General features: G+C 40.0%; 1 protein-coding gene across 5 annotated transcripts in view; it reads right to left on the bottom strand.

The window, feature by feature from the left end:
• Positions 1-26,515, bottom strand: part of SPEN (spen family transcriptional repressor) — a 90,601-nt gene that overhangs the window by 49,464 nt on the left and 14,622 nt on the right. For all 5 annotated transcript variants that reach the window (XR_004974014.1, XM_036349249.1, XM_036349250.1 and 2 more), the window contains exons 2-3: positions 15,820-16,140; positions 12,279-12,746 (exon numbers count right to left, since the gene is read on the bottom strand). Coding sequence is in view for 4 of the 5 variants with exons in the window: in XM_036349249.1 (XP_036205142.1) it covers positions 12,279-12,746; positions 15,820-16,140 (789 nt within the window). In the remaining variant the exon portion in view is untranslated. The remainder of the gene's footprint in view (positions 1-12,278; positions 12,747-15,819; positions 16,141-26,515) is intronic.

Below are 26,515 nucleotides of genomic sequence, written 5' to 3'. Positions count from 1 at the left end.
TGCCCCTCACTGGGATATGTGCCCTTGACTGGAATCAAACCCGGGACTCTTCAGTCCGTAGGCCAACACCTATCCACTGAGCCAAACTGGCGAGGGCTTTCCTTTTTTATTTTTTTAATCCTCACCTGAGGATATTTTTTCATTGATTTTTGGAGAGCGGAAAGACAGAGAGAAATATCCATGTGAGAGAAACACATCTATTGGTTGCTTCCTGAATGAGCCCTGACCAGGGCCCCGGCTGAAGAGGAGCCTGCAACTGAGGCACATGCCCTTGACCAGAATCAAACCCGGATCCTTCAGTCCACAGGCCGATGCTCTGTCCACTGACCCAAACTGGCTAGGGCTTTCTTTGGCATAGTATTTTTAATTTTAAAAATTATTATTTAAGCCCAGCTGGCATGGCTCAGTGGTTGAGCATCGACCTATGAAGCAGGAGGTCACGGTTCGATTCCCAGTCAGGGCACATGCACGGGTTGTGGGCTCCATCCCCAGTGTGGGGCGTGCAGGAGGCAGCTGATCAATGATTCTCTATCATCGATGTTTCTATCTCTCCCTCTCTCTTTCTCTCTCTGAAATCAATAAAAATATTTTTTAAAAATTGTTACTTGAGGCTTTAATCTGAATTACTTTTTGTTAATTTTTAAGCAATGTTTAGAAAAATTACATCAAGATTAAATTAGCGTTGGCCAGTGTGGCTCAGTTAGTTGGAGCATCATCTACACCAAAATGTGGCTGATTCGATTCCCAGGCAGGTCACATAGCCAGGTTTCGTTCGGGTTCGATCCCAATCTGGGTGTGTATGGGAGACAACAGATCTACGTTTATCTCTCTCATTGATGATTCTCTCTCTCTTCTCTCCCTTCCTCTCTCTGAAAACAGTCAAAATTACCCTAGCCAGTTTGGCTCAGTGGATGGAGCATCGGCCTGCGGACTGAAGGGTCCCGGGTTCGATTCCGGTCAAGGGCACATGCCCTAGTTGCGGGCTCGATCCCTAGTAGAGGATGTGCAGGAGGCAGCCGATCAATGATTCTCTGTCATCATTGATGTTTCAATCTCTCTCTCCCTCTCCCTTCCTCTCTGAAATTAATAAAAATATATTTTAAAAAGTAAAATAAAATCAGTCCAATTTTTTTATTTAGAAAAAAAAAAGATTAATTAAAATTCATAAGATACCAGGTCACAAGTTTACTCTATTTTTATTTCTTCTACTTGTCAATCAAATCAAATAAACCCAGCAAAACCCATGTATAAAGAAAGAAAAGGGGTATGAGAGAGAGAATTCTTTACTTTAGACTGACTTAACTAAAAGCAAAGTTCTTGGGGAACTTTGGTAATTAACTAATAAAATAACATTCTGGTCCAATTCTTTATCACCGAATGCAGACCTTGTCATGATGTACCCAAACAGTGGTATGGCAAAAGCTGGTCTTCAAGCCTTAGGTACTAAAAGGCAGAAGATTAAAAGTTATAGTTAAAGCAAGTGAGTAATAAGGAAAGACGTATTGAAAATAATGAGAATTTGCCCTGGCCAGTGTTGCTCATTTGTTAGAGCGTCAGCCCGCACACCAAAGGGTCTCAGGTTCCATTCCCGGTCAGGGGCATGTACCTGGGTTTCAGATTTGATCCCCAGCCTGGTCCAGGCACATGGGGGAACCAACCAATCAATGTCTCTCTCTCACACATCAATGTTTCTCCCCTCCCCCCCTTCCTACTCTATCTAAAAGCAATGAAAAAATATGCTCAGGTAAGGATTTTTTTTTTTAACATTTTAAGAAAAGAATGAGAGCCCTAACTGGTTTGGCTCAGCGGATAGAACGTCGGCCTGCGGACTGAAGGGTCCCAGGTTCGATTCCGGTCAAGGGCATATATCTTGGTTGCGGGCACATCCTCAGCAGGGAGTGTGCAGGAGGCAGCTGAATTGATGTTTCTCTCTCATCAATGTTTCTAACTCTTATTCCCTCTCCCTTCCTCTCTGTAAAAAATCAATAATATATATATATTTTAAAAGTCACTTTAAAAAAAAAAAAAAAGAGAAGAATGAGAATTCACACCAGCGTTCTAGTCTTCAGCTCCTTACTGTGTCTGAAATGCCTCCTCCCTAGGAACAAACCTGGATTAACTGGCAGCTAATTCCAGCTGCTCCTCCCTGCAGGCTGCCCAGTCACAGCACAGAAGCCAGAACAGAACTCTGGCAGAATAAGAAAGCCTCTGGAAAGTGGCAAGCAGCCAACTTAAACTGGATGATTCCAGTTTAGGTTGGTTGAGTCACAAACGAGCAGTTCCTAGCTTTCCCCATAATATTTAGACACCCTGGCTGCCCAGGCAGCACACAACAAACTCTTCTCATTTGCTTTCAGAGCTAAGTCTACCTTGTTCTCATCTCCCTAGCAGTAGAGAATCTTAAATGAAAGCTGGCTTCCTAATTTAAGAGTAAATATGGGTGATTCCAACACTTGTTTCCAAAAATGACTGCCTATTCCATATAACCCTAATATTGACAACACCTACACCTATACTTGACAAAAATGAAAACCATAAATGAAGTTTATCTATTTATAGATCTCAATAATATAAGTGTAGTCCACCAGAGCAATTAGAAGCAAACACTTCAGCCAGGCCCATGTGGCTAAGTGGTTGAGTATCAACCTATGAACCAGAAGGTTACATTTCGATTCCCAGTCAGGGCACATGCCCAGGTTGCAGGCTCGATCCCCAGTAGGGGACGCACAAGAGGCAGCCAATCAATGATTATCTCTTATCATTGATGTTTCTCTCTCTCTCCCCCTTACTCTATGAAATCAATGATAAAAAAATGTTTTTAAAGAAGCAAACACTTCCATTTTCCATATTTAGAACAAAAAGGCTTGTCTATAGGTTGAGTACGCTAGTAGCTTATTGCCCAATAACAAACTATACAGCAGCCTAGAAAGGAATGTGTTTCAAAGATGTAGGCTCTGCAAGTGATCTCTGCAATTTGCCTGCTACTGATGAGGATGGAAAAAATATTAATAAATTTTTTAAATATATATTTTTTATATTTGGTGTACTTTTCTCCAAAGCACACACTGTCAAATAGTTATTCCATTCTTCTAAACAGCACTAATCTGTATTAAGAAGAGAATGAGCAAATGCTTATTTTGGGGGACAGTAATAGGTATTTAATAAGGCAGCTACTCAAAGGGAGGTAAACTTAATGTGCATTTTAAATTTAACCATTTTCTCAGGATTGCAGACACACTAATATGCCTGTTTTTCTCTTCTTTCCACCAACCCTTCTTCCTCCAAGTAGGTAACTTTTTAAAAAACTTAGATACCAATATTTCAAGGAGAGAGAATACTCAATCAATAAAATCACTACTTGGCTTTCACTGAATTCCATCACAAATAAAAGTTGCAAATTTCAGCCTGCCTGGCTCAGTGGTTGAGCATCAGCCTATGAACCAGGAGGTCACAGTTTAAATCTGCGTCAGGGCACAGGCCTGGGTTGCAGGCTTGATCCCGTGTGGAGTGTATAGGAGATAGCCAATCAGTGATTCTCTCTCATCATTGGTGTTTCTCTCTCCCTTCCTATCTGAAATAATAAAAATATTTTTTAAACGTATTTTTTATTGACTTTAGAGAGGAAGGGAGAGGGAAAGAGAGACAGAAACATCAATGATGAGAATCATTGATTGGCTGCCTCCTGCATGGCCCCCACTGGGAATCAAGCCCACAACCCGGGCATGTGCCCTTGACCGGAATCGAACCCGGGACCCTTCAGTCTGCAGGCCAACACTCTATCCACTGAGCCAAACCAGCCAGGGCTAATAAAAAAATTTTTTTTTAAATTTCAAGTAGTAGCCAGAAAGGTCCAGGACAATTAATACATTTTATTCATAATAGTGATTTTCAGCATAATTTCAACTATCTAAAAAGGTAAAAATGAGACAGGACAAAATTTTAATAAAACAGGCAAAGAATGGTTGTAAAATGAAAATAATAAATTAGCTATTTAAACCAACAAATGGTGTTTTACTTAGGTTAAAAATAAGAGTACGGCCCTAACCGGTTTGGCTCAGTAGATAGAGCGTCGGCCACTGAAGGGTCCTGGGTTTGATTCCAGACAAGGGCACATGCCCAGGTTGTGGGCTCGATCCTCAGTGGGGGACGTGCAGGAGGCAGCCAATCAATGATTCTCTCTCACCATTGATATTTCTATCTCTCCCTCTCTCTCGCTTCCTCTCTGAAATCAGTGGAAATATATTTTAAAAATAAATAAATAAAGAGTACATATATTTCCCTTTTAAATGAAAATAAGGGGCAAAAGATTTTAAAAAATCCCTAAGAATATTTATTGTCCTTAACTTTGGCTTCTTTAAGGCTTAGATAAACCTTTACTGTTCCTCCTTAAAAGTCCTGAATGCTCCCAAAACTTCTTGTTATCCCCCAAAATCAAATGACAGGTATAAACAGAGTAGCAAAGAAGACAAAGATTGGAATTATGTAATAAAACCAATATAATTAATTTAGACTCTCATTTCAATCCTATACAGCTACAAACAGAACAGCCAGGAGGGAGGAAAAAGAAAACATGGTTTCTAATCACCAATTCCCTAAATATGGTTTAATATCACTTATAAATTTTTGTCCTGATACTAAAGGCGTTATTTTATCAGACTTTCTTCTGATTAAAAATAAAAAAAGGCCGAAACCGGTTTGGCTCAGTGGATAGAGCGTCGGCCTGCGGACTGAAGGGTCCCGGGTTCGATTCCGGTCAGGGGCATGTACCTGGGTTGCGGGCACATCCCCAATAGGAGGTGTGCAGGAGGCAGCTGATCGATGTTTCTCTCTCATCGATGTTTCTAACTCTCTCTATCTCTCTCCCTTCCTCTCTGTAAAAAATCAATAAAATATATTTAAAAAATAAAAATAAAAAAAAATAAAAATAAAAAAAGAATACAAACCATTTTGTCCCCACAAAATATACCTGAGAATAAAGAAGCATAGCGCAACAAAATTTTTATCTCCAACTGAATGCAGAAATTATCTGTCTATTCATTACTATGTTTTTATGATTAAACATTGTTAATAATCATCAAAAACCCTTTATTAATTACTTTAACATTGTAAGAAACTTTTACTTCACATATGTATTTAAACTACTGCCATATCTGACACTGTCATAGGAAATTGTATAGCCAGTTAAAATGAGCATTCTGCCCTAGCCTGTTTGGCTCAGTGGATAGAGCATCAGCTTGCAGATTGAAGGGTCCCAGGTTCAATTCTGGTCAAGGGCACATGATCGGGTTCTGGGCTCAATCCCCAGTCGGGGGCGTGCAGGAGGCAGCCAATCAATGATTCTCTCTCTCCCAATGTTTCAATCTCTCGCTCCCTTTCCCCTCCTCTCTGAAATCAATAAAAATATTTTTTAAATAAATAAATATAAAATGAGCATTCTTTCTTTAATCAATGTTCTAAATGAGCATACTTATAAAATAAGAGAGAAAAAGGTATACTGTCAATATCACTTTGATACACGCAATAGCACCATTCCCAGCAGTTTCCTTCTCACCTTTTCAGCCTCATCATATTCTTTCACAAGGCTACAAGATGACAGCAATTTTCCTACATGAACCTAAAGGGAATTCTCTCTCATAACCAAAATAAACAAATTGCAAAAGTTCCTCATCAAATCACAAAGAACATTTTAATAAAATTCCCCCTCTAAGAAACTATAATCTATACCATCTAGATTGTTCACAAAATGATTAGGAGAATTAGTCTTTATTTTTTTAAATGCTTATTTAAAATAAATAAAAGAATAAAAAAATGCTTATTAGATTAGGAACTCTAGTGCTAATACTTTAGCAGGAGGCAGCTGATCAATGATTCTTTCTCATCATTGATGTTTCTATCTCTCTCCCTCTCACTTCCTCTCTGAAATCAATTATATATGTACACATATACATATAAAATAATAATACCAACAATAAGAAATATTTTTTCATTTCCCTATCAATAAAAAATGAATTATTCTAATGCAAAACTAACATTGGACAAGGGAAGGGGCATAAAGCGTGACATATCTTAATATAGCATCAGAGTTGAAAAGTCTAATTGCTCAAAGTTCTATATGTTTCATTGTTCCTATAAACAAACACCACAAAGTCTACTTCATATTCCAGTTTTCAGAATTGACTTTGTGTCTCTTTCCCATACTGATTCCATTTTCTTCCTTGTGTATCTTCCAACTTATGACAATTCAAAAAAAATTCTAATAATGTAACAACTATACAAAGAAAATTTCCTCAAATACATTATTTAAATAATCTTATTTAAACTTTTTTTATTGATTTTAGAGAGGAAGGGAGAGGGAGATATAGAAACATCAATGATGAGAATCACTGATCGGCTGCCTCCTGCACACCCACCACTGGGAATCAAGCCCACAACCCAGACATGTGCCCTGACTGAGAATCGAACCATGACCTCCTGGTTCATGGGCCGATGCTTAACCACTGAACCACACCAGCCAGGCCATTGTTTTTGTTTTTTAAGAGAGGGAGGGAGAGAGTGAGGGTGGGAAGAAGGGAGGGAAGGAGGGAGACACATCGGTGTGAGAGAGAGACATCAATTGGTTGCCTCCCACACCCACCCCAATCCAGGCTGGGGACTGACCTGCAACCCAGGTGCATGCCCTTGACCAGGAATCGAACTCAAGACTTTTCCATGCCCGGGACACTGTTCTAACCACTAGTAGGCAACATCAGCCAGGGCACAACCTGTTATCTTATTCCATAAATTTGGTGCACAAAAACAGTGGTATTTGTTAAATGGCTGGCTAAATGTAAACTCAAAAGTGAACTTTTACCTAAAAAGAGATTTAGGGAAGTAATCTATTGAGAGGAAGGAGATGGAGCAAGAAAAGGTTGGGCTCATCCAACTCTCAACTCTTTCCTATTATCCTTTTATTCAAACCCCTCTCCCTCATCATTAGGTGAAACCTTCATAGGGTGTAGAATCAAGGACTAACTGCAGCTACTCAGGTGCCAAAAATCCTTTTCAACAATCTGGCAAAGTTTCTGGACCACTTTTCAGAATAATGTTTCTAAAAGCATAAAGTAAAATAAATAGGAATAAAAGGAAACCAATTATACTGACACATTAAAATATTTAAATTGTGTGATATAATGTCTTTATTAACATTAAATAAAAACACCTGCCACTGAGTTTAATAACAATATCCCAGTAAAGATTAATATAATCCCAATTTTGAGATATCTGCAACAATAATAAATTACCTGTGGTTTCTGGTAACAAAGTAACTCACACTGTTAATACTGCTGTTTTGTGTTGCCCACTTTCACAATGGGAGGCAATGCTCAATTTCAGTTATAGGTTAGGGAAAAGATATAATTTTCCCCCCATCCAAGTTCAGACTCTAAGACAGCCAATCATCTTTGGCTGTGACCAAAGTAAACAACTAGGAAACAAAGCTCAGTCTAAAGTACTTTGAGCCCTGACCAGGTAGCTCAGTTGGTTATAGTATTGTCCTGATACACCATGGTTGCTGATTCGATCCCCAGTCAGGACACATACAAGAAACAACCACAGAGTGCATGGATTGGTGGAATAACAAGTCAATGCCCACCCCCCACCTCTCTCTCAACTCATTAAAAAATTTTACTTTGAGCCCTAGCTGGTTTGGCTCAGTGGATAGAGCGTTGGCCTGCGGACTGAAGGGTCTCAGGTTCAATTCTGGTCAAGGGCACATGCCTGGGTTGCGGGCTCAATCCCCAGTAGGGGGCGTGCAGGAGGCAGCCAATCAATGATTCTCTCTCTGATGTTTCTCTCTCCCCCTCTCCTTTCTGCTCTGAAATCAATAAAAACGTATTTTTTAAAAAATTTTACTTTGAGATATTAGGAAAGTTTATAAATTTCTATCACCTTTTATCCCCTCTGTGCCCTCTACAACCTCCATCCAATTTTTTTGGCTTATTAAAGTCTTACAACATAATGGGGGGGGGGGGGCGCTCCAATGATAGAAAACTACAGAAATAAAGTACATTCAAACTTCAATCAAGGGCTTTACAAATAAATGCTTTTGTGAAATTTATGTATTTAAATTTTTCTGCTGAAAGGAAAGTGACTCCCTAAATAACCATGACAGAGAAAGAAAGAAACATATAGCAACACAGGACTGTACACAAGAAAGTTCATGAAGCACCAGTTCTCATCAAATACCATGAATAGTTTTGCAAAGATAGTAGGTGTATAAGGACTTCGAAACTAGACTGCCATTAATCCCATGTTTACTCATTTGAAATGCATCGCTAGGCCAGCCCAGTATTCGACCAATGAACCTGGAGTTTGATTCCCAGTCAGGGCACATGACCGGGTTGTGGGCTCAATCTTCTGTGGGGGACATGCAAGGGGGAGGGGGTGGTAGCAGCTGATCGAGGATTCTCTCTCATCGTTGATGTTTCTATCTCTCTATCCCTCTATCTTCCTCTCTCTGAAATCACTAAAAACATATTAGAAAAAAGAAAAAAATGCACTGCTAGGATTCTATTCACCAAAGCTGTAACAATTAAGGGGGTTAGAGAGTGATTAATTTCCTAGTCAGTCTTGCAGACAGAATAGAAACTTGTTTCTATAGATAAAACCAAACTATATTTTGTCTACTATAAAATGTTAGTTTTAAACTGTTTTTCCTTGTTAATCCTCACCTGAAGATTATTTTTTCCATTGCTTTTCTGAAAGAGTGAAAGGGAGGAAGGGGGAGAGAGGGGAAGAGAGAGAGAGAAAGAGAGAGAAACATCGAAGTGAGAGAGACACATAGACTGGCTGCCTCCCGCACGAGTCCCAATCCGGGGACAGGGAGTGAACCCGAAACCCAAGTATGTGCCCTTGATTGGGAATCGAACCATGAACCTTCAGTGTGGGGGTCAATGCTCTAACTACTGAATGCACCAGCCAAGACAATTTTAAACAGTTTTAAAGGACTTAGAGAATGTCACAGCTTCACAATCACAAGGTTTTACAGATTATAAAAGGAACTTATTACTTCCAACAGGATATTGAACATTCTGAATCTACGTGACATCTCAAAATATACTTTGAAGTCAATATAATTATAGAGGAAAAGAGGACATCTTGATAAAAGGGAGGCTGACCCCAGGGATAACGGATATGCTCTGAATGCCAAAGAAAATTTCTATGCACTTGTTTTAATCACAATATCATGACCAAATCTTTTAGCTATTTATATCAATTCTACTTTATCCCTTGTATTAACTAAGAATTGTATCTCAGTATTTCAACTATTTGTTGAACATGTACTCTGAAAAAGGCAATGTACTAGCTCTGCAGTGTGCCAAGACCTGGTCCTGTTGTTACAGGGTAGTATTGAAACGCCCATCATTAAAGTTCATTCTGGTTTTCATAAATCAACATCATCAAATTCTTAATACAATGTTTCTCCCACTTATCCCTAGTTAGACACTCTCACAGTCCAAGTCTTCCTTCTCCAAGAACTAAAATAGCCTCCTAATCAGAATCTGTTTTTCTATTCTATGCCCTTTTTTTTCTGATTTTTTAAAATATATTTTTCATTGATTTCAGAGAGGACAGGAGAGGGAAAGAGAGACAGAAACACCAATGATGAGAGAGAATCATTGATGGACTTCGTCGGGATCGAGCCCACAACCCAACATGTGCCCTGACAGGGAATCGAATTGTGACCTCCTGATTCATAGGTCGACGCTCAACCACTGAGTCACGCCAATTGGGCCAGATACCTTTTCTAAAGCACAGATCTCAACTAGCCATCTCCCTTCTCAAAATCCCTCAACAGTTCATCTCTGCATAAAGAATAAAACACAAAATCATTAGTGTGGTTAAGTCATTCTAAATTATCTGCTATTCTCAAAACATTCTTCCACCCACTTGTATCTCTTCAAGTAGCTCCTTCCACCCACAATGTTCCGATGTCTAGTCTAAAACTCCTTTTTCTTTTTGCTAAAATCCTACACATCTTTCATAGCCCTAAATCAGAAAAATTTCCAGACCTAAGTATGATTCAGGCAACTGACAGAAGAGGAAATATCCTTTATTTTAATTTAGTTCTTTAGTCCCCATGTAGATTTTCTAAGCTCATCCTGCCTTTGCCTTTGTGGCAGTTATCTTTCTGACTATAAATATTAAGAGGTATATAACTATTCTTTTGATTATGTAAACAGGACATGTCAAATTCATCGTATCACCTGTGGGTTCAAACTTTTGAGCCTACAATGCTAAGGGCCAAATCCCAAAACACTGTAACTTCCCCACCCAAGTACAATGCCTTGTGTATAATGTTTCTCCTCTAACTTCAATACCTCCATAATATGTGGGCTTTTCAATAAATTTCACCCAATGGAATGCAGTGGCATCCCTTTAATGAGATAGGTTTGGGAAAAATAACTAAAACTTAAGTGTCTTAGACAATTCTAGGTAGGAGAAAATGAGGCATAGTAAGATTTTATAATCAGTTTATAGAGCTCAAAAGAAGCTCGTCAATCATTTCTCTTGATAATACACCAAATGAAATCGAAAAGAAGTTGAGGATTCTTATCCATGTCACAGAGCTACAAAGCTAGAGCCAGAATCTAACTCTCCTGATTTCATAAACTAAGAGCATGCTTCATTGTAATATGCTCTATCTTCAAAAATGCTTTAATTAGCTATAGATAAATGTATAAAATGTTTTCATTTATTATTTTGAATTAGAACATTTAGGAGGCCTAAAAGGAGGCATTCATCAATTACATGATCATTTACCTTTTTTTTCCCAGAGATACAAGGAAAAGGGAGAGATAGAAACATCAATGATGAGAATCATGGATCGGCTGCCCCCAGTACGCCCCCACCCCCACCCCACTAGAGATCGAGCCCTGCCCTAACCAGGAATCGAACCATGACCACCAGGTTCATAGGTTAACATTCAACCACTGATCCATACCGGCTGGCTGGGCATTTACTTATCTTAAATTAATTCTAAGCAAGCAATACTAAAAGAAAAATAATTAATCTGAGCATTTAATCGGGTCAAATAATCTGTATCCTGTAAATTTAAAATGCACACCATCAAAGCATGGCACAGACTGGGGGTTCACAAAGGGAAGAGGGGAGGGAGGTAGGCAGAAAATAACAAAAGAATTTATATGCATAATCCATGGACACAGATAGTAGTGTGCAGGCCTGGGGTGCGGTGAGAACCCAGTGGAGGGGGGCAATGGAGGACATCTGTAATACCATCAACAATAAAGATAAATACAATTTTTAAAATCAATATAAAATACACACCATCTAAATTTAAAACTAGGATATCTAGGATTAACGGGTTAAATAACAATACTAGAAATGGGAAATGCTCAAAGACTTTCAACATTTGAAGTAGTAATAGTAATAGCTAGCAATTATTAAAGACAGTGTCTAACACGTATGGGTATCAAGCTAAGCATTTTACATACTTTCTTTTTTCATTTTCATCTTCACAGTAACTTTATAAAGCATGGTCTTTTAAAAGATGAGAAAGCTAAGGCCTAGACAGCTTAAATAACTTGTCCAAGATTATGAAAGTAGCAAACTATACTGTCTACCCAGACCTGTGTTTTTAAAACCCAAATACCTAACTTCTAAGCTATTTCCTGTTAAGACTACCTATATTATTTTCATCTTTAAAATAAAATGCCTTTGTAAAAAAAACTTCCAACTAATGAAGTCAGTTTAGTGAGCAGCCAAGTTACAACCTGCATTTACAGAAAAGCTTTTCTACTTGCATTTATAAATTGGCTATCTCCCTATGTTAAAATTAGTTAAAATGTATTCTAAAATTGATTTAGTCATTGATAACAAATGTCAACCATAATACTTCACCAATACACCTTTAACAAAATAGTTTTTTACAAATTTTGAACCAGAATAACAGAAGTAGGTTAATATTATATACCTAGAAAATTAAAAACTTAAAAGAAATAATTTTCAGTGGCACCAGATCTGCTTCACACAGCTAACCTTGCCACTTTTCTTCCTTTTTGGCAGTTTTAATATTGAGCATCTGGAGGAGGAAACGGTATTTGCAAATCATCACTTAGCTTCGGGTGCATCAGTTTCTTCACTCATTCTATACATGATTCAAGATTACTCTCTTTTAAAAATATTAATTATTATTCTAAAAATCATTACCATTGATCATCGAGAATTTATGACAATTTACTCAACAGCTCGTCTGTTATAACAAAAGGCTATTAACCTACCTGTCACTGCTGGTACTACTGCTGCTGCTGATTGAATCACTACTGGAGGATCTACTCCTAGAGCCGCTGCCGCTAGGGGACCTTGTGAGTCTGCTAGCCAGCCTCTGAGGAGACTGATTTCTAGATTGGGATGAATGCGGTGACCGACTCCTGCTGTGCTGGTAATTCCGCTCAGGCCTTCTGCCTCGTACCTCCCGGGTAATATCATCCCTGTAGATATCCCTGTGTACCACACTGGGCAGCGTAAACTGCTCCCGAGCCCTAGGTTCATATCGGGGGTCATGAGCATCAAAACGGTTTGGACTTCGACTCCGAGAAGAATAATAGAGCCCATGTTGTAAAGTTCGTTCGCGAGGATCTCTATAGTAATCCTGATCGTAATGTCTTGTCCGATCAAATCCTCCCGTCCCCCGTTCATGGTGTCCATAGGCACTATGTTCATAAGCACGCTCCCTGTTATCTGAAGCCCTGCATTTTAGGAGGGGGAAAAATATTTAATCAATCAGAAAGGGACAAGCAAAACTAAAAATAAGTCATGCAAAAATTCACTTCAGCATTGTCTGTCTTTACAACTGATCATTTTCTAAACAGCATTAACCTACTTATTAAACAAATACTAACAAGCTTAACATTTTACTTGACTCCAAAACTTATTTGCACAGCTGAGTAATCATTGTTTTAATTGTATATTGATTGGGCTTTCATGACTAGTGTTCTGCAAGTCAGTTACTCTTTTTATTAGGGATTTTCTGGCTTATATATAGAAATAGACATATGCTATCTCCTTTTCATTTTAAGTTTAATGGAACAAGAAGAAACTGTCATTTTAATATGAAAGTTTTCTATACTTTCATCTCATTAAAATATATACCAAACTTTTATTTACTATGTAAACGTTTTTTAGGCAAAATTTCCATGACACATTTTCAACACAGTCATGAAAGCCCTATTGTGATGTATGTCCCAGCTGTAGGAGGGCATTCTCAAAGAAGTCCAGAAAAAACTTCAACTATAACTTTTTCTCATTAACTTTCGACTTCTTAGGTAATTATAAAAATTACAAGATTATGCAAACTGCTGTGCCCAATCACATTTAATAATAAAAGTGGAATCTTAAAAAGAAATACTTAGGATATTAAAATATTGGATTGCCACATACTATTCTATGGTAAATTTAATTAATTAAAGAATAAAGGTTATTTTACCTCCTTGTGCTATCAAATTCCACATAATTTTTAAAACGTCTATTCCACGATTCAATTTGTTAATATAAGTACTTAATGGTTACAGGAAATATGTTCACTTAGGTTTTAGCTATACTCAATTTGCCTATGATGAAATTAGGCAACTTTTGGAATTTTAAGAGTCTCTAAGGTTACTTATAGCAATAGTTTAACTTAAAAAAAAATTTTCTGTAGAACATATCTGTCAACCTAACAGTGCAAAAATTGTTGCATGTACAATTATACACATGCAATTAAGTGTTAGTACTTAAAACTAAGTCTAATTCTACAAAGAAATATTATATTCTCTACTTTGGTAGGAAACCAGAACTCATTTCCTGAGTCTCTAAAAAGACCATTTCACTTGAATTTCAACTTAAGACTGAGTTTCTTCTCAATGTTATATTTGGAACTACCTTCTATCAAAAGAGATTAGGAATCATGAAAAATGTAGAAGAATTAGAATCTCTCAAATGAAGAATATCTGGCAAAAATCTTATAATACTATGTCCCCACTACATGCCTAGATTCCAAATTCCTCCACTAATCTTCATCTCATCCACCATTTCACTTAGTAACAAATATACCTTCCTATGCTGCATTTGTTTTTTGCAGCCATATGAAAAGCAACTGGCATGACAAAAAATTCAATATCTTTCCTACTTCAATGATTTTTTCCTTTTTAATTCACTACATTTCTGGAACTTGAATAGATATTTCAATGTCTAACAAACAAGAGAGTTTCCTTTCAGACTTAAGAGAAAGTTTAATAAATAATTCTATTAGTACCCTATCAAATATTAATCAGTGAGAGCTGTTATTAATTACATAATAAGCAATAGTTCTACGAGAATTACTGCTACAGCTGATAGTTTATAACTATGCAAAGTTCTTATCCATTAGGAAGATACAGAAGGCAGGCACAAGAGCTAGCAGAGCTGAAATCTAATAGCTATTCTTTAATTCATCTATTAGTACTAAATACTTCTAGAGTTAGTGGGGGGAAAAGAGAGAGTTTGACTTGGGTTAGGAGAGGGGCTAATATACACAGGTCAGGACATACCAACCTTTTCCAAGTGTGGAAACACGACCTATAATCCCAATTAAATCTAGGGAGAGAATTGTGAACATAACTTCCCCAATTTTGGCCCCTCTTACGGGGGTAATCCACCTTCTTAATGGGCAAGGGTGTCAAATGATATTTAGATGAACCACAAGGAAAAAAAAAATCTTAGTGATCAGATAAAATAATTCCACTGGAAGCAAGTTGTCCCAGACAAACTGTAACTCTCAAACCCCCAGACTTCTTTCTTGAGATAGTAGACAATTATAAATTGATCCACATTCATAAAAATTTCCAGCCCTATGTATGAATCAGGCAGCTGACAGAAGAGGAAATGATTCCACCAAATGAGGAAGGCAGAGTTGCTTGCCAATAGTTCACCTTTGTAGCCATCCAGCACAGTCAATTTTGATTATTGCAGTATCCACAATTGATCATCACCATGTGTTCAAACTAAAGTACCTTTAATTGGGCAGCAACTTGCTTCAGAAAGGAGATAGTAATCCTCTTCTCCTGGGCTAATGGAATTTTGACTGCATGACATCCCATAGACTCCAGAAATTAGGAAACAATGGCTATATTCCAGGATTTAAGAAGGTCCATCATCTCAACTTGCCCCATTCCATCCAGGAGTATAATTCCAACATGGAAATTGTGTAGATCCAAAATGGGAAAATCAAACATTGCCTTCATTCTTCTTCCTCCAAGTTACACATTTCCAGGTTAAAGTATTGTTTGTAGAATCCAAGGGGTTGAATCATTATGATGTGCTAGGTTTTTTGATGACAATCCAATTCATTTGTACACTTTATGTAGTGAAAATTGAGAAGCAGATATTAACTTCTAAAAGAATCTGTAGGCTCTAATATTCCAGAAATATTCCATATAGTATAACCACAAAATCTGTAGCCAAATAGCTCCGTCAGGTAAAAGGAATATATCCAAGGAAGGCCTTATCATCATCCAAGAGAAGAAATAATTAAATCTAGAAGACAGGTAACTCCAAAAATGCTGCCATATAAAATCTTCCACCACTTCATATCTCAGGAGTAGATATCCAACCAGCTGCAGGAAATATCCTCTACGATTCCATAATACCAGCCACTGGGATAGAAATTACTTCCGTTTCCAACCCAAAATAGGAAACATTGAAAATGCCCAAAACTTTAAATCCATCTGGGGCCCCTAAATATGAGTTTCTGTTTCTCACCATATCAAATACAAAATACCTGCCTACAGAAACCTTGGAACTTACCCATCAAGTCTCCGCTCATAACGTCCTTCTCGTGCATGAAGTGATGGTGGAGGGCCATAAGCAGGCCCTCCACCACCTCCTCTGAACCCAGAAACCTCTCTACTACGAGATGTTATGGAAACTGTATCATCCAATCCCCGAGCAGCACTTGGAATGGTGCCTGGTTCATTATAATCCGTGCGTAGGTCTCTATCTCCCATTTTGTTGACCGAGTTGTGAGCTTTCTGTGCACTTTTGATGTCCACAAAATCCACAAAGGCAGCCACTCCTCCTTCAGATCCCCTCTTAGGGAGAATTTTGACACTTTCCACGCGGCCATATCTAGAAAAAAAATAAACAACATTATTGTTGCACATCAATAATTTTCCAAAAATGGGTTTTTTAATTTGTTTCTTACTTTTAGAAAATATATATTATGTATGTATGGGGAAGGGGTTACAAAGTGACTTTTTTTTTTAATTTCAGAGAGAGGAAGTTGAAAGAGAAACATCAATGATGAGAGAATCATTGATCAGCTGCTTCCTGCGTGCCCCACTGGGGATCAAGCCCACAACCCAGGCATGTGCCCAGACCTGACTGAGAATCAAACCTTGATATCCTGGTTCATGGGTCGATGCTCAACCACTGAGCCACACCAGCCGGACCAAAGTGACTTTTTAAATGGCTTTTACACTCACATTTTTCTTTCTTGGGGAAAATATTTCGAAATGTTTTTACCACATTATTTTATTAGTCTCACTCCTTAAATATAGTATTTACTAAACTACCTTTTACCTTTCTAGAACAGTTAGCTGAAACATATCTCTCAGAAGTTTTTAGGAAGTTGTACATTCTACAAAGGGATATTGGACCTAACATTGACCAAAGTAACTTAGAAACCTTTGAAGATTTTTATTAAAAACTGTAGCCCTCGCCGGTTTGTTGGCCTGGGGACCAAAGGGTCCCGGGGTTCGATTCTGGTCAAGGGCATGTACCCCGGTTGCAGGCTCCTCCCAGGGCGTGCAGGAGGCAACCAATCGATGTGTTTCTCTCACGTCAATATTTCACTCCGTCTTTCCCTCTCTCTTCCACTCTCCCTAAAAATCAATGGAAAAACATCCCCGGGTGAGGATTAACAACAACAAACAAAAAAAACTAACCTGTAACTAAAAATAGTTATTCTACAGATTTCATTTTAACTTAATTCATTAAGTTAAAATGATCTTACTGAAAAGTGAGGTGATTTCAAATATTCCTTACTTAAAGGCAAAATAACCCAAATATTTTATGTCTATTTACAAATGACAATCTAATTCTGTTAACGTAGTTTTTTGCTATTTAATTTTCTTTTCCAAAGGGTTAAAAGAAAACTGCTAAGATTTATAATTTAGGTATAATTATTTCATATAAGTTAATAAGTCTAAGAAAATCTTTGGATTAACCGTATGTTCTCATTCTTATTGCCAAAAACTGTTTACTATGTGTGTAAAGAAAAATTTTAGGGCACCTTTTATATTTTGAAGCATATATGTTCTGAAAGAAATATAATTATTTGGAATAAAAAATTCATGAAAATTCTACAAATTTCAAGAGTGAATTATATTTTATGTACTTGCAATTTGGCCTTTTAGAAAGGCAGGTACAACACTTTTATTATCTTTTAAATATATTTTTATTGATTTCAGAGAGAAAGGAGAGAGACAGACAGACAGAAACACCAATGATGAAAGAAAATCACTGATCGGCTGCCTCCTGCACAACTCTGACTGGGGACTGAGCCCGCAATTCCATGTGCCGAGACCTGGAATTGAACTGTTACCTCCTGGTTCATAGGTTGACACTCAACCACTGAGCCACGCCAATCTAGCAGGTATAGCACTATTAAGTACAGAATGCTTATTCCTGGACAATTGAAGAGCATGATTTTACACTTCCTCTGAAAAAGCTGACAACATTATCAGAAAGCAGAACTTTTCTTTTTATATCTTCTCGTATAGTTTAAATTATTTTCTCTCATAGGGAAAATACAATCATCAAATCCAGTTTCAAAAGGCAACTGAACTAGAAGGAACAAAATTATTTGGTATAAATGAATTGATAAAAGAATCTTTTTAACTTGGGGGTTGGGGGATGACAGAAATTGAAATAGTTCATTCCATACAAACATTAAAAATACCTTCCAATGTATCTGACAAAGGATCTGTATCTAGAATACAAGAAATCTTACAGCCACCTATTTTTTTTAAATGGGCAAAACACTTCACCAAAGATATACAGATGGCAGATAAAGCACAGGAAGATGCTCAAAATCATTAGCTGTTAGGGAAATGCAAATCAAAACCAAGATGACATACCACTTCACAGCCACTAGAATAGCTAGTATTTAGAGAAAAAGAGAAAACAAAGAAAAGAATAAGTGTTAGCAAGGATGTGGAGAAATCTGAAACCTTGTGGAACTGTAAAAATGGTACAGCCGCTGTGGAAAGGGTTGGCATTTTCTCAAAAAATTAAGCATAGAATTACCATATGACCCAGCAATTCTAATCATAGGCATATGCCCAAAAGAACTGCAAACTGGGACTCAAACACATATATGTAGCACCAAGTTCGTGGCAGCATTAGTCACAATTTCACAATTGCCAAAAGATGCAAACCCAAAGTGTCCATTAACAGATGAATGTATAAAACAAAATGTGGTATATACATAAATAGAATATTATATTAAGACATAAAAAGAAGGTGGGAATGCAGACTGGTGCAGCCACTATGGAAGACAGTATGGAGTTTCCTTAAAAAACTGAAAATGGAACTCCCATTTGACCCTGTGATCCCACTTCTAGGAATATATCCCAAGAAACCAGAAACACCAATCAGAAAGGATATATGCACCCCTATGTTCATAGCAGCACAATTCACCATAGCTAAGATCTGGAAACAGCCTAAGTGCCCATCAGTAGATGAATGGATTAGAAAACTGTGGTACATCTACACGATGGAATACTATGCTGCTCTAAAAAGGAAGGAACTCTTACCATTTGCAACGTCATGGATGGAACTGGAGAGCATTACGCTAAGTGAAATAAGCCAGTCAATGAAGGAAAAATACCACATGATCTCACTCATTCATGGATAATAGAGACCATTATAAATTTTTGAACAATAATAGATACAGAGGCAGAGCTGCCTCAAACAGATTGTCAAACTGCAGCGGGAAGGCCGGGGAGGGTTGGGGGGCAGGAGGTAGGGGGGTAAGAGATCAACTAAAGGACTTGTATGCATGCATATAAGCATAACCAATGGACATAAGACACTGGGGGATAGGGGAGGCTAGGGGACTGTCTAGGGCGGGGGGATAAAATGGACACATATGTAATACCCTTTGTAATACTTTAAGCAATAAATTTAAAAAAAAAAAAAAAAGACATAAAAAGAAATGAAGTTTTGCCCATCTGGTGTGGCTCAGTGGTTGAGCATCAACCTATGAACCAGTAGGTCAGGGTTCAATCCCCAGTCAGGGCATATGCCCAAGTTGCAGGCTCGATCCCCAGTGTGGGGCATGCAGGAAGCAGCTGATCAATGATTCTCTCTCATCATTAATGTTTCTATCTCTCTCCCCCTCCCTTCCTCTCTGAAATCAGAAATGAAGTTTTGATACATGCTACAACATAGATAAACCTTCTGGACAAAGCCATGGTAGCAGGACCGAGACAGAGGAGATTAGGGGCGATCAGGCCGGCAGGGGAGGGCAATTGGGGACGAGCAGGATAGCGGGGAGGGGCAGTTGGGGGGCGAGAAGGCTGACGGGGTGGGGGGGCCAGTTGGGGGAGAGCAGGCCGGCAGGCAGAGTGGTTAGGGGTGATCAGGCAGGCAGGCAGGTGAGCAGTTAGGAGCCAGTGGGCCTAAACCGGCAGTCGAACATCCCCCGGGAGGGTCCCAGATTGGAGAGGGTGCAGGCCGGGCTGAGGGGACCCCCTCCCTAATCGCCTCTGTCATGGTCCCACTACCATGGCTTTGTCCAGAAGGATGTCTAGAAGGTCTCCCAGTCTAATTAGCATATTACCTTTTATTAGTATAAACTATAGGCCCAGCGCATGATTAAATCATGCGCATGTAGAGTCCCCTAGGCCTAGCCTGCCTTCGGGGCCATGTCCGCCGCCCCACAAACGCTGCCAATACCTCGCACACTCCACGGACACTGTCGGAACCCACCCTGCCCACCATGAGAGCCGCTGCTCATTTGGTCGTGATGCCGTTATGGCGTCACGACCACCGGCCTTTTATGATATAGACAAGATTACTAAAATTCTGAGACACACCAAAAAATATATTTTTTGCCAATCTGACAAAAAAAACAAACACCAAGGTATACTTTTGATTCATTCACACCAGACCGCTACTGTTGTGGTGGCTGTTGTCATTTTTTTGAAAATATATAATCTAAGCAAAAAGAGATCAGGGCCCCTGACTAGTCAGGTATTACATGTTTTAAAAATTCTTGCACCACAGCACACCAGTTGGAAATCACTAATCTAGAATGACAATGACGAATTTAAAATTTTAATTGTTAGCATGACAATGATAAATTAAAAGTTAATGATTTCATTTTATATAAAGACAAATATCAAAAATTGATATAAACCCATGGAAAACTGGAGGAAACATTTGCAAATTATGTAATGATAAGAAACTTTTACAATCAACAATGAAAAAGACATAATGCAATTTAAAAATGAGCAAAGGATATCATCTAGCCAGTATGGCTCATGGTGAGCATTGACCTATGAACCAGGAGGTCACGGTTTGACTCCCAATCAGGGCACATGCCCAGGTTGCAGGCTCCATCCCTAGTGTGGGGCATGCAGGAGTCAACCAATCAATGATACTATCTCATCATTGATTTTTCAATTTCTTTCTCCCTCTCCCTTCCTCTCTGAAATAAGTTAAAAAAATATCCTATCTAATAAAAGAGAAACATGGTAATTGGCGTACAACCACTACCCTTCCCACTGGCTAATCAGGGCAATATGCAAATTAACTGCCAGCCAAGATGGCGGCCGGCAGCCAGGCAGCGTGAAACTAACATGAGGCTTGCTTGCTTCAGTGACAAAGGACTCCAACGTTCCCTGCCTGCCTTGCCGGCCTCTGAGCTGCAACTCTAAGCAACTATGTAACAAATACAGAAGCTAAACAAAACCCCAGAAACCTGTTTTAGTCCGCTGGGCTTCAGCCAGCAGGATCGCAACATTGTAAGCAAAGGCCAGAATCCACCCCGCTTCAGCCAGCAGGATCGCAACATTGTAAGCAAAGGCCAGAAACCTACTTTCAGCAGCGGAAGCCTAAGAGCTGGAGCCAAGCCTCAAAGCTAAAGCTGGCCCAGAATAAAAAAAAAAGAAAAAAAGGAGCGGTTGGGAGCTTCAGTCACCCCCAGCCTGAAAACAGTCCTCAGCCCCTCACCCAGACTGGCCAGGCACCCCAGTGGGGACCCCCACCCTGAAGGATGTGTGACCAGCTGCAAACAGCCATCATCCCCTCACCCAGGCTGGCCAGGCACCCCAGTGGGGACCCCCACCCTGAAGGATGTGTGACCAGCTGCAAACAGCCATCATCCCCTCATCCAGGCTGGCCAGGCACCCCAGTGGGGACACCCACCCTGATCCAGGACACCTTTCAGGGCAAACCAGCCAGCACCCAACCATGCACCAGGCCTCTACCCTATATAGTAAAAGGGTAATATGCCCTCCAGCACCGGGATCAGCGGAGCTGCGAGGCCTCCCGGCACCGGGATCAGCATGACAGGGGGCAGCGCCCAAACCCCCTGATCGCCCTGCAGCTCTGTGTGTGACAGGGGGCGGGGCCACAACCTCCCTATCCGCCCTGCTCTGTTCATGACAGGGGAAGGCGCCCCAACCTCCTGATCAGCCCTGCTCTGTGCCTGATAGGGGGGAGCTCCCCAACCCCCTGATCGCCCTGCGGCTCTGTGTGTTACAGGGTGCGGCGCCCCAACCCCCTGATTGGCCCTGCTCTGTGTGTGACAGGGTGCGGCGCCCCAACCCCCCCCCCCCCACGGGCCCTGCTCTGTGTGTGACGGGGTAGAGCCATAACCTCCCCATTGGCCCTGCCCTGAGTGTGAGAGTGCGGCACCCCAACCCCCTGATCGGCCCTGCTCTGTGGGTGATAGAGGGCGGCGCCCCAACCCCCTGATGGGCCCTGCTCTGTGCGTGACAGGGGGTAGCGCCCAACCCTGATTGGCCCTGCTCTGTGCGTGACAGGGTACAGAGCCCCAACACCCCTGATGGGCCCTGCTCTGTGAGTGACAGGTGGCAGTGTCCCAACCCCCTGATTGGTCCTGCTCTGTGCATGACAGGGGGTGGCACCGCAACCTCCCCATCAACCCTGCCTTGAGTGTGACAGGGGGCAGTGCCCCAACCCCCCAATCGGCCCTACCCTGAGCGTGACTGAGGGTGGCATCACAACCTCCCGATCACCCTGCTCTGTGCATGACAGGGGGCGGCGCCCCAACTCCCCAATCAGCCCTGCTTTGAGCCCGACCAGGGGCTGCACCTAGGGCCTGCCCTCTGCCACCCGGGAGCAGGCCTAAGCCAGCAGGTCGTTATCTCCTGAAGGGTCCCAGACTGCGAGAGGCCACAGGCGTGGCTGAGGGACCCCTCTCCCCCCCCCCCCCCGAGTGCACAAATTTTTGTGCACCGGGCCTCTAGTTTAAAAATAAAAATAAAACTGAGCAAAGGATATAAATACACATTTCTCCAAAGACAATATACAAATGGCCAATATGCATATGAAAATTTATTCAACAACTTAGTCTTTATGGAAATACAAACCAAAACCACAATGACAGAGCATTTCACATCCACTAGGATAGCTAAAATAAAAAAGATAATAACAAGTGATGATGAGGATAAGGAAAAGCCTAAACCTAGTGCATTGCTGGTGAGATTGCAAAGTGGTGCAGCCACTTCAGAAAACAGTTTATCAGTTCCTCAAAATGTTAAACCTAGAAATTACCATATAAGCTAGCAACTCCAACTCCTAGATATATACCCAAGAGAATTAAAAATGTACATCCACATAAAAATGGTACAGAAATGCTCATAGCATTATTCATGATAGCCAAAAAAGGAAACAATCCAAATGTACAACAACTGATTAATGGATTTTTAAAATGTAGTGTGTCCATATAATGAAATTGTTCAGTAATACAAAGGAATGAAGTAATAAGAGATGCTATACAACATGGATGAACCATTATTATGCTAAATGAAAGAAGCCAGTCACATACTGTATAATTCCATATGTATGAAAGGTTCAAAACAGGCAAATTCACAGAAATAAAAAGCAAATTACTGGTTGCTACAGACTGGGGAGAAGAGAGAATGGAGAGTTAATGGGTATGGGGTTTCATTCTGCAGTGATGAAAATGTTCTGAAATTAGTGGTGATGTTTGCAAAACTCTGTGAATATACTAAAAATAGCTGAATTGTACACTTTATACACTTACACACTTAGTATAACAAAGCACACACCATTTTTAAACATTAACTGCAATATAATTTTTAAAACTATTTGAAACTTTACAAATAAGTCTTGACCCAGGAAGGCTAGTTTTCATGGAAGACCATAGATGGTTAGCAGAAGGTTTCATTTCAAAGTAACTGATACACCAATATTTTGTATAATGGACACATGGTATGTCTACATATTAAGCTTTTTTATAATCCAACTGATCATTAATATATACTTTTAAATCTTCATAGCATTCCAATGATCTTTATGTGCTATGAAGAATGATGCTATTAACAAGATTTCCTAAACTGAAAAGACCTTAGGCCAGCCGTGGGCAAACTACAGCCCGCGGGCCGAATCCGGCCAGTTTGAAATGAAAAAAACTAAAAAAAAAAAAAAAAAGACCGTACCCTTTTATGTAATGATGTTTACTTTGAATTTATATTAGTTCACACAAACACTCCATCCATGCTTTTGTTCCGGCCCTCCGGTCCAGTTTAAGAGCCCATTGTGGCCCTCGAGTCCAAAAGTTTGCCCACCCCTGCCTTAGGCCCTAACCGGTTTGGCTCAGTGGATAGAGCATCAGCCTGTGGACTCAAAGGTCCTAGGTTCGATTCCGGTCAAGGGCATGTACCTTGGTTGCGGGCACATCCCCAGTAGGGAGTGTGCAGGAGGCAGCTGATCGATGTTTCTCTCTCATGGATGTTTCTAACTCTCTATCCCTCTCCCTTCCTCTCTGTAAAAAATCAATAAAATATATTTTAAAAAAAGAAAAGACCTTAGAAATCTTATAATCCAACCCAACGTATGGGAAAAATTAAATCTACTCACTTTATATAATAAATGTACTCCTGAAGAGCTAAAGTGTCATATTTTACATATACCATCACATACTAATTGAATTTTAGGAGCTCTCTATAAACTTGGTTCTCTCTCATCACTGATGTTTCTATCGCTCTCTCCCTCTCCTCTCTGAAATCAATAAAAATATTTTAAAAAATAAACAGAATTCAAGCCGACTAAAAGAAACAACCTTAAAATCTAAAGGTTCAAAAAAAAAACTAAAGATTCCAAAATTGCTAAGATAAAATTGGGAAAAGGGAAGGAATATAAAAACAGAAAAAGTCCCCATGACAAAGACAGCAGTTCTAATCATGTCAATTTACATACGAAAAAAGGGGTGGTAGGGGGGGAGTCACAGGACACCACCTTTGTTGTATTTTCTAGTCTTAAAGATTTTTGGTAATTTTAACTTTTTCACCTCAACCTTTTTATGTCAAAGCTAAAATTACTACTTAAATATGCTGCTAGCATTCTATTCTTAACCTAAGGGTTTGCCTAAATGACGGGTTCTTTACCTTTTATACCACAGACTGCTATTACGGTCTGGTGAAACCCATAAACCCTTTGTCAGAATATCATTAATAAAATAAAATGCACAGAATTATAAAGAAAACGAATTATATTGAAATACAATTATGAAAATATTTTAAAATAGGGCCCTCAGTTGGTTAGAGTGTCATCCTGATATGCCAAAGATGTGGGTACAATCCCCAGTCAGGTCACATACAAGAATCAACCAACAAATGCACAAATAAGTGGAACAAATCAATATTTCTCTCTTACTCACTCTCTAATAAATAAATAAAATCTTTTTAAATATTTAGAAATATATCTACTTATTAGCTTATAGGAAATACAGAGGACAAAAGGCAATGTTAATATTGCCACAGGACAATAATATAATCAGCAAAACCCATACTAGGAGAAACTCTACAGAACAATCAAATTAAGTTGTAAGGGAAGAGGGAGGGAGGGAGGAAAGGGGGGGTGGATATTGAGATTAATGCCTATAGATTTAAAAATGTAAAGATTTAAAACCTATATTTTTAAAAATTCAACAAAACCTAACTTAAAATAGGTATTTTTACTGTAAGCAATTATACCTCAATAAAAACTTTACATATACATATGTATATATCACCAATTACAATTTGTGTACCTTATTTAGAGCCTAGGTTTTTAAATAAAAGATTCTTAAAACAATTACAAACTTTAATACTGACTGGGTATTTGAAATAAGGATACACCACAGTATTGTCATATATCTCTTTTTTTTTTTTGGAGAAAGTCTACTGTCTAGTTTATTATCATAATGTCACGTTCATTTGTTGCATTGTGGTATATCTTTAAAAAGTGCTTATCGTCTGGAGATAAATACTGAATAATTATGGAAAACACTAGTGGCCAGGTGTACAGACTCAAGCACATTGAAAGGAAATTAATTAGAAGGTGGCCAGCAGGGTGGGACTGGCGAGATGGGCCGGACACGCCCTGGAGCCAACCTCGAAGTCCCTCCCGGCCGGCTGCACTGGGGCGGCACAGCGGCTCAAAGGGCATCTGCAGTCACCACAGCTTAGCAGTAAACCAGATTTGGGGCCGACAGTGCCCCAGCAACAACATAACCCACACCACGACCGAAAGTGGAATCGCACGGCCCTGTGAGAAATCAGGCTCCCTCCTCTCTGGTTCTGGGGTGTGTCACCCTGGGTCGTAACGACCAGTCACGACCGAGGCTCAACCAACCAGAAGTCAGTCCTGCAAGCCAGCACTGATTGCTTCTGCTGCAAGCATGGTGCCCCAGCACTGACTGCTGAGGGGGCTGTGAATCAGGGCCAGAAAGAGGCCTGAAGAGTGAAGCAGGGACTGATCCGTTGCCTCTGTGGCAGCTTTTGATCAGCACTTGCCTCTCTTTTCCTCTCCCAGTCTGGCCAGCAGCCACGCCTCCATTTCTCTCCAGTCCTCCACAGGGGCTGCTGATCAGGCCCCGCTGATAGACCCAGAGATGCTGACTGGCATAGAAACCGACCAATCAGAACCAAATCTGGGTTAACTGTGAGGAGCCAATGGCTGCCTAGGAGGCGGAGCTTTTGACGCTGACTGGCATAGAAACCAACCAATCAGAACCAAATTGGCCAGCAGAGGCGGGCAATTGGGGGTGAGATCAGGCCTGTAGGGGAGGGCTGTTGGGGCAAGATCAGGCTGAGAGGGGAGGGCCGTTGGAGATGAGATCAGGATGGCAGGGGAGGGCAGTTGGGGGTGAGATCAGGCCGGCAGGGGAGGGCCATTGGGGGCGAGATCAGGCCGGCAGGGGAAGGCAGTTGGGGGCGAGAGCAGGCTGGGAGGGGAGAGCAGT

The sequence above is a fragment of the Myotis myotis genome, unplaced genomic scaffold, assembly GCF_014108235.1.
Source record: "Myotis myotis isolate mMyoMyo1 unplaced genomic scaffold, mMyoMyo1.p scaffold_m19_p_2, whole genome shotgun sequence".
Classification (NCBI taxonomy): Eukaryota; Metazoa; Chordata; class Mammalia; order Chiroptera; family Vespertilionidae; genus Myotis; species Myotis myotis.
The sequence above is the reverse complement of the archived record's forward strand: the minus strand, read 5'-3'. Positions and strand labels throughout refer to the sequence as shown.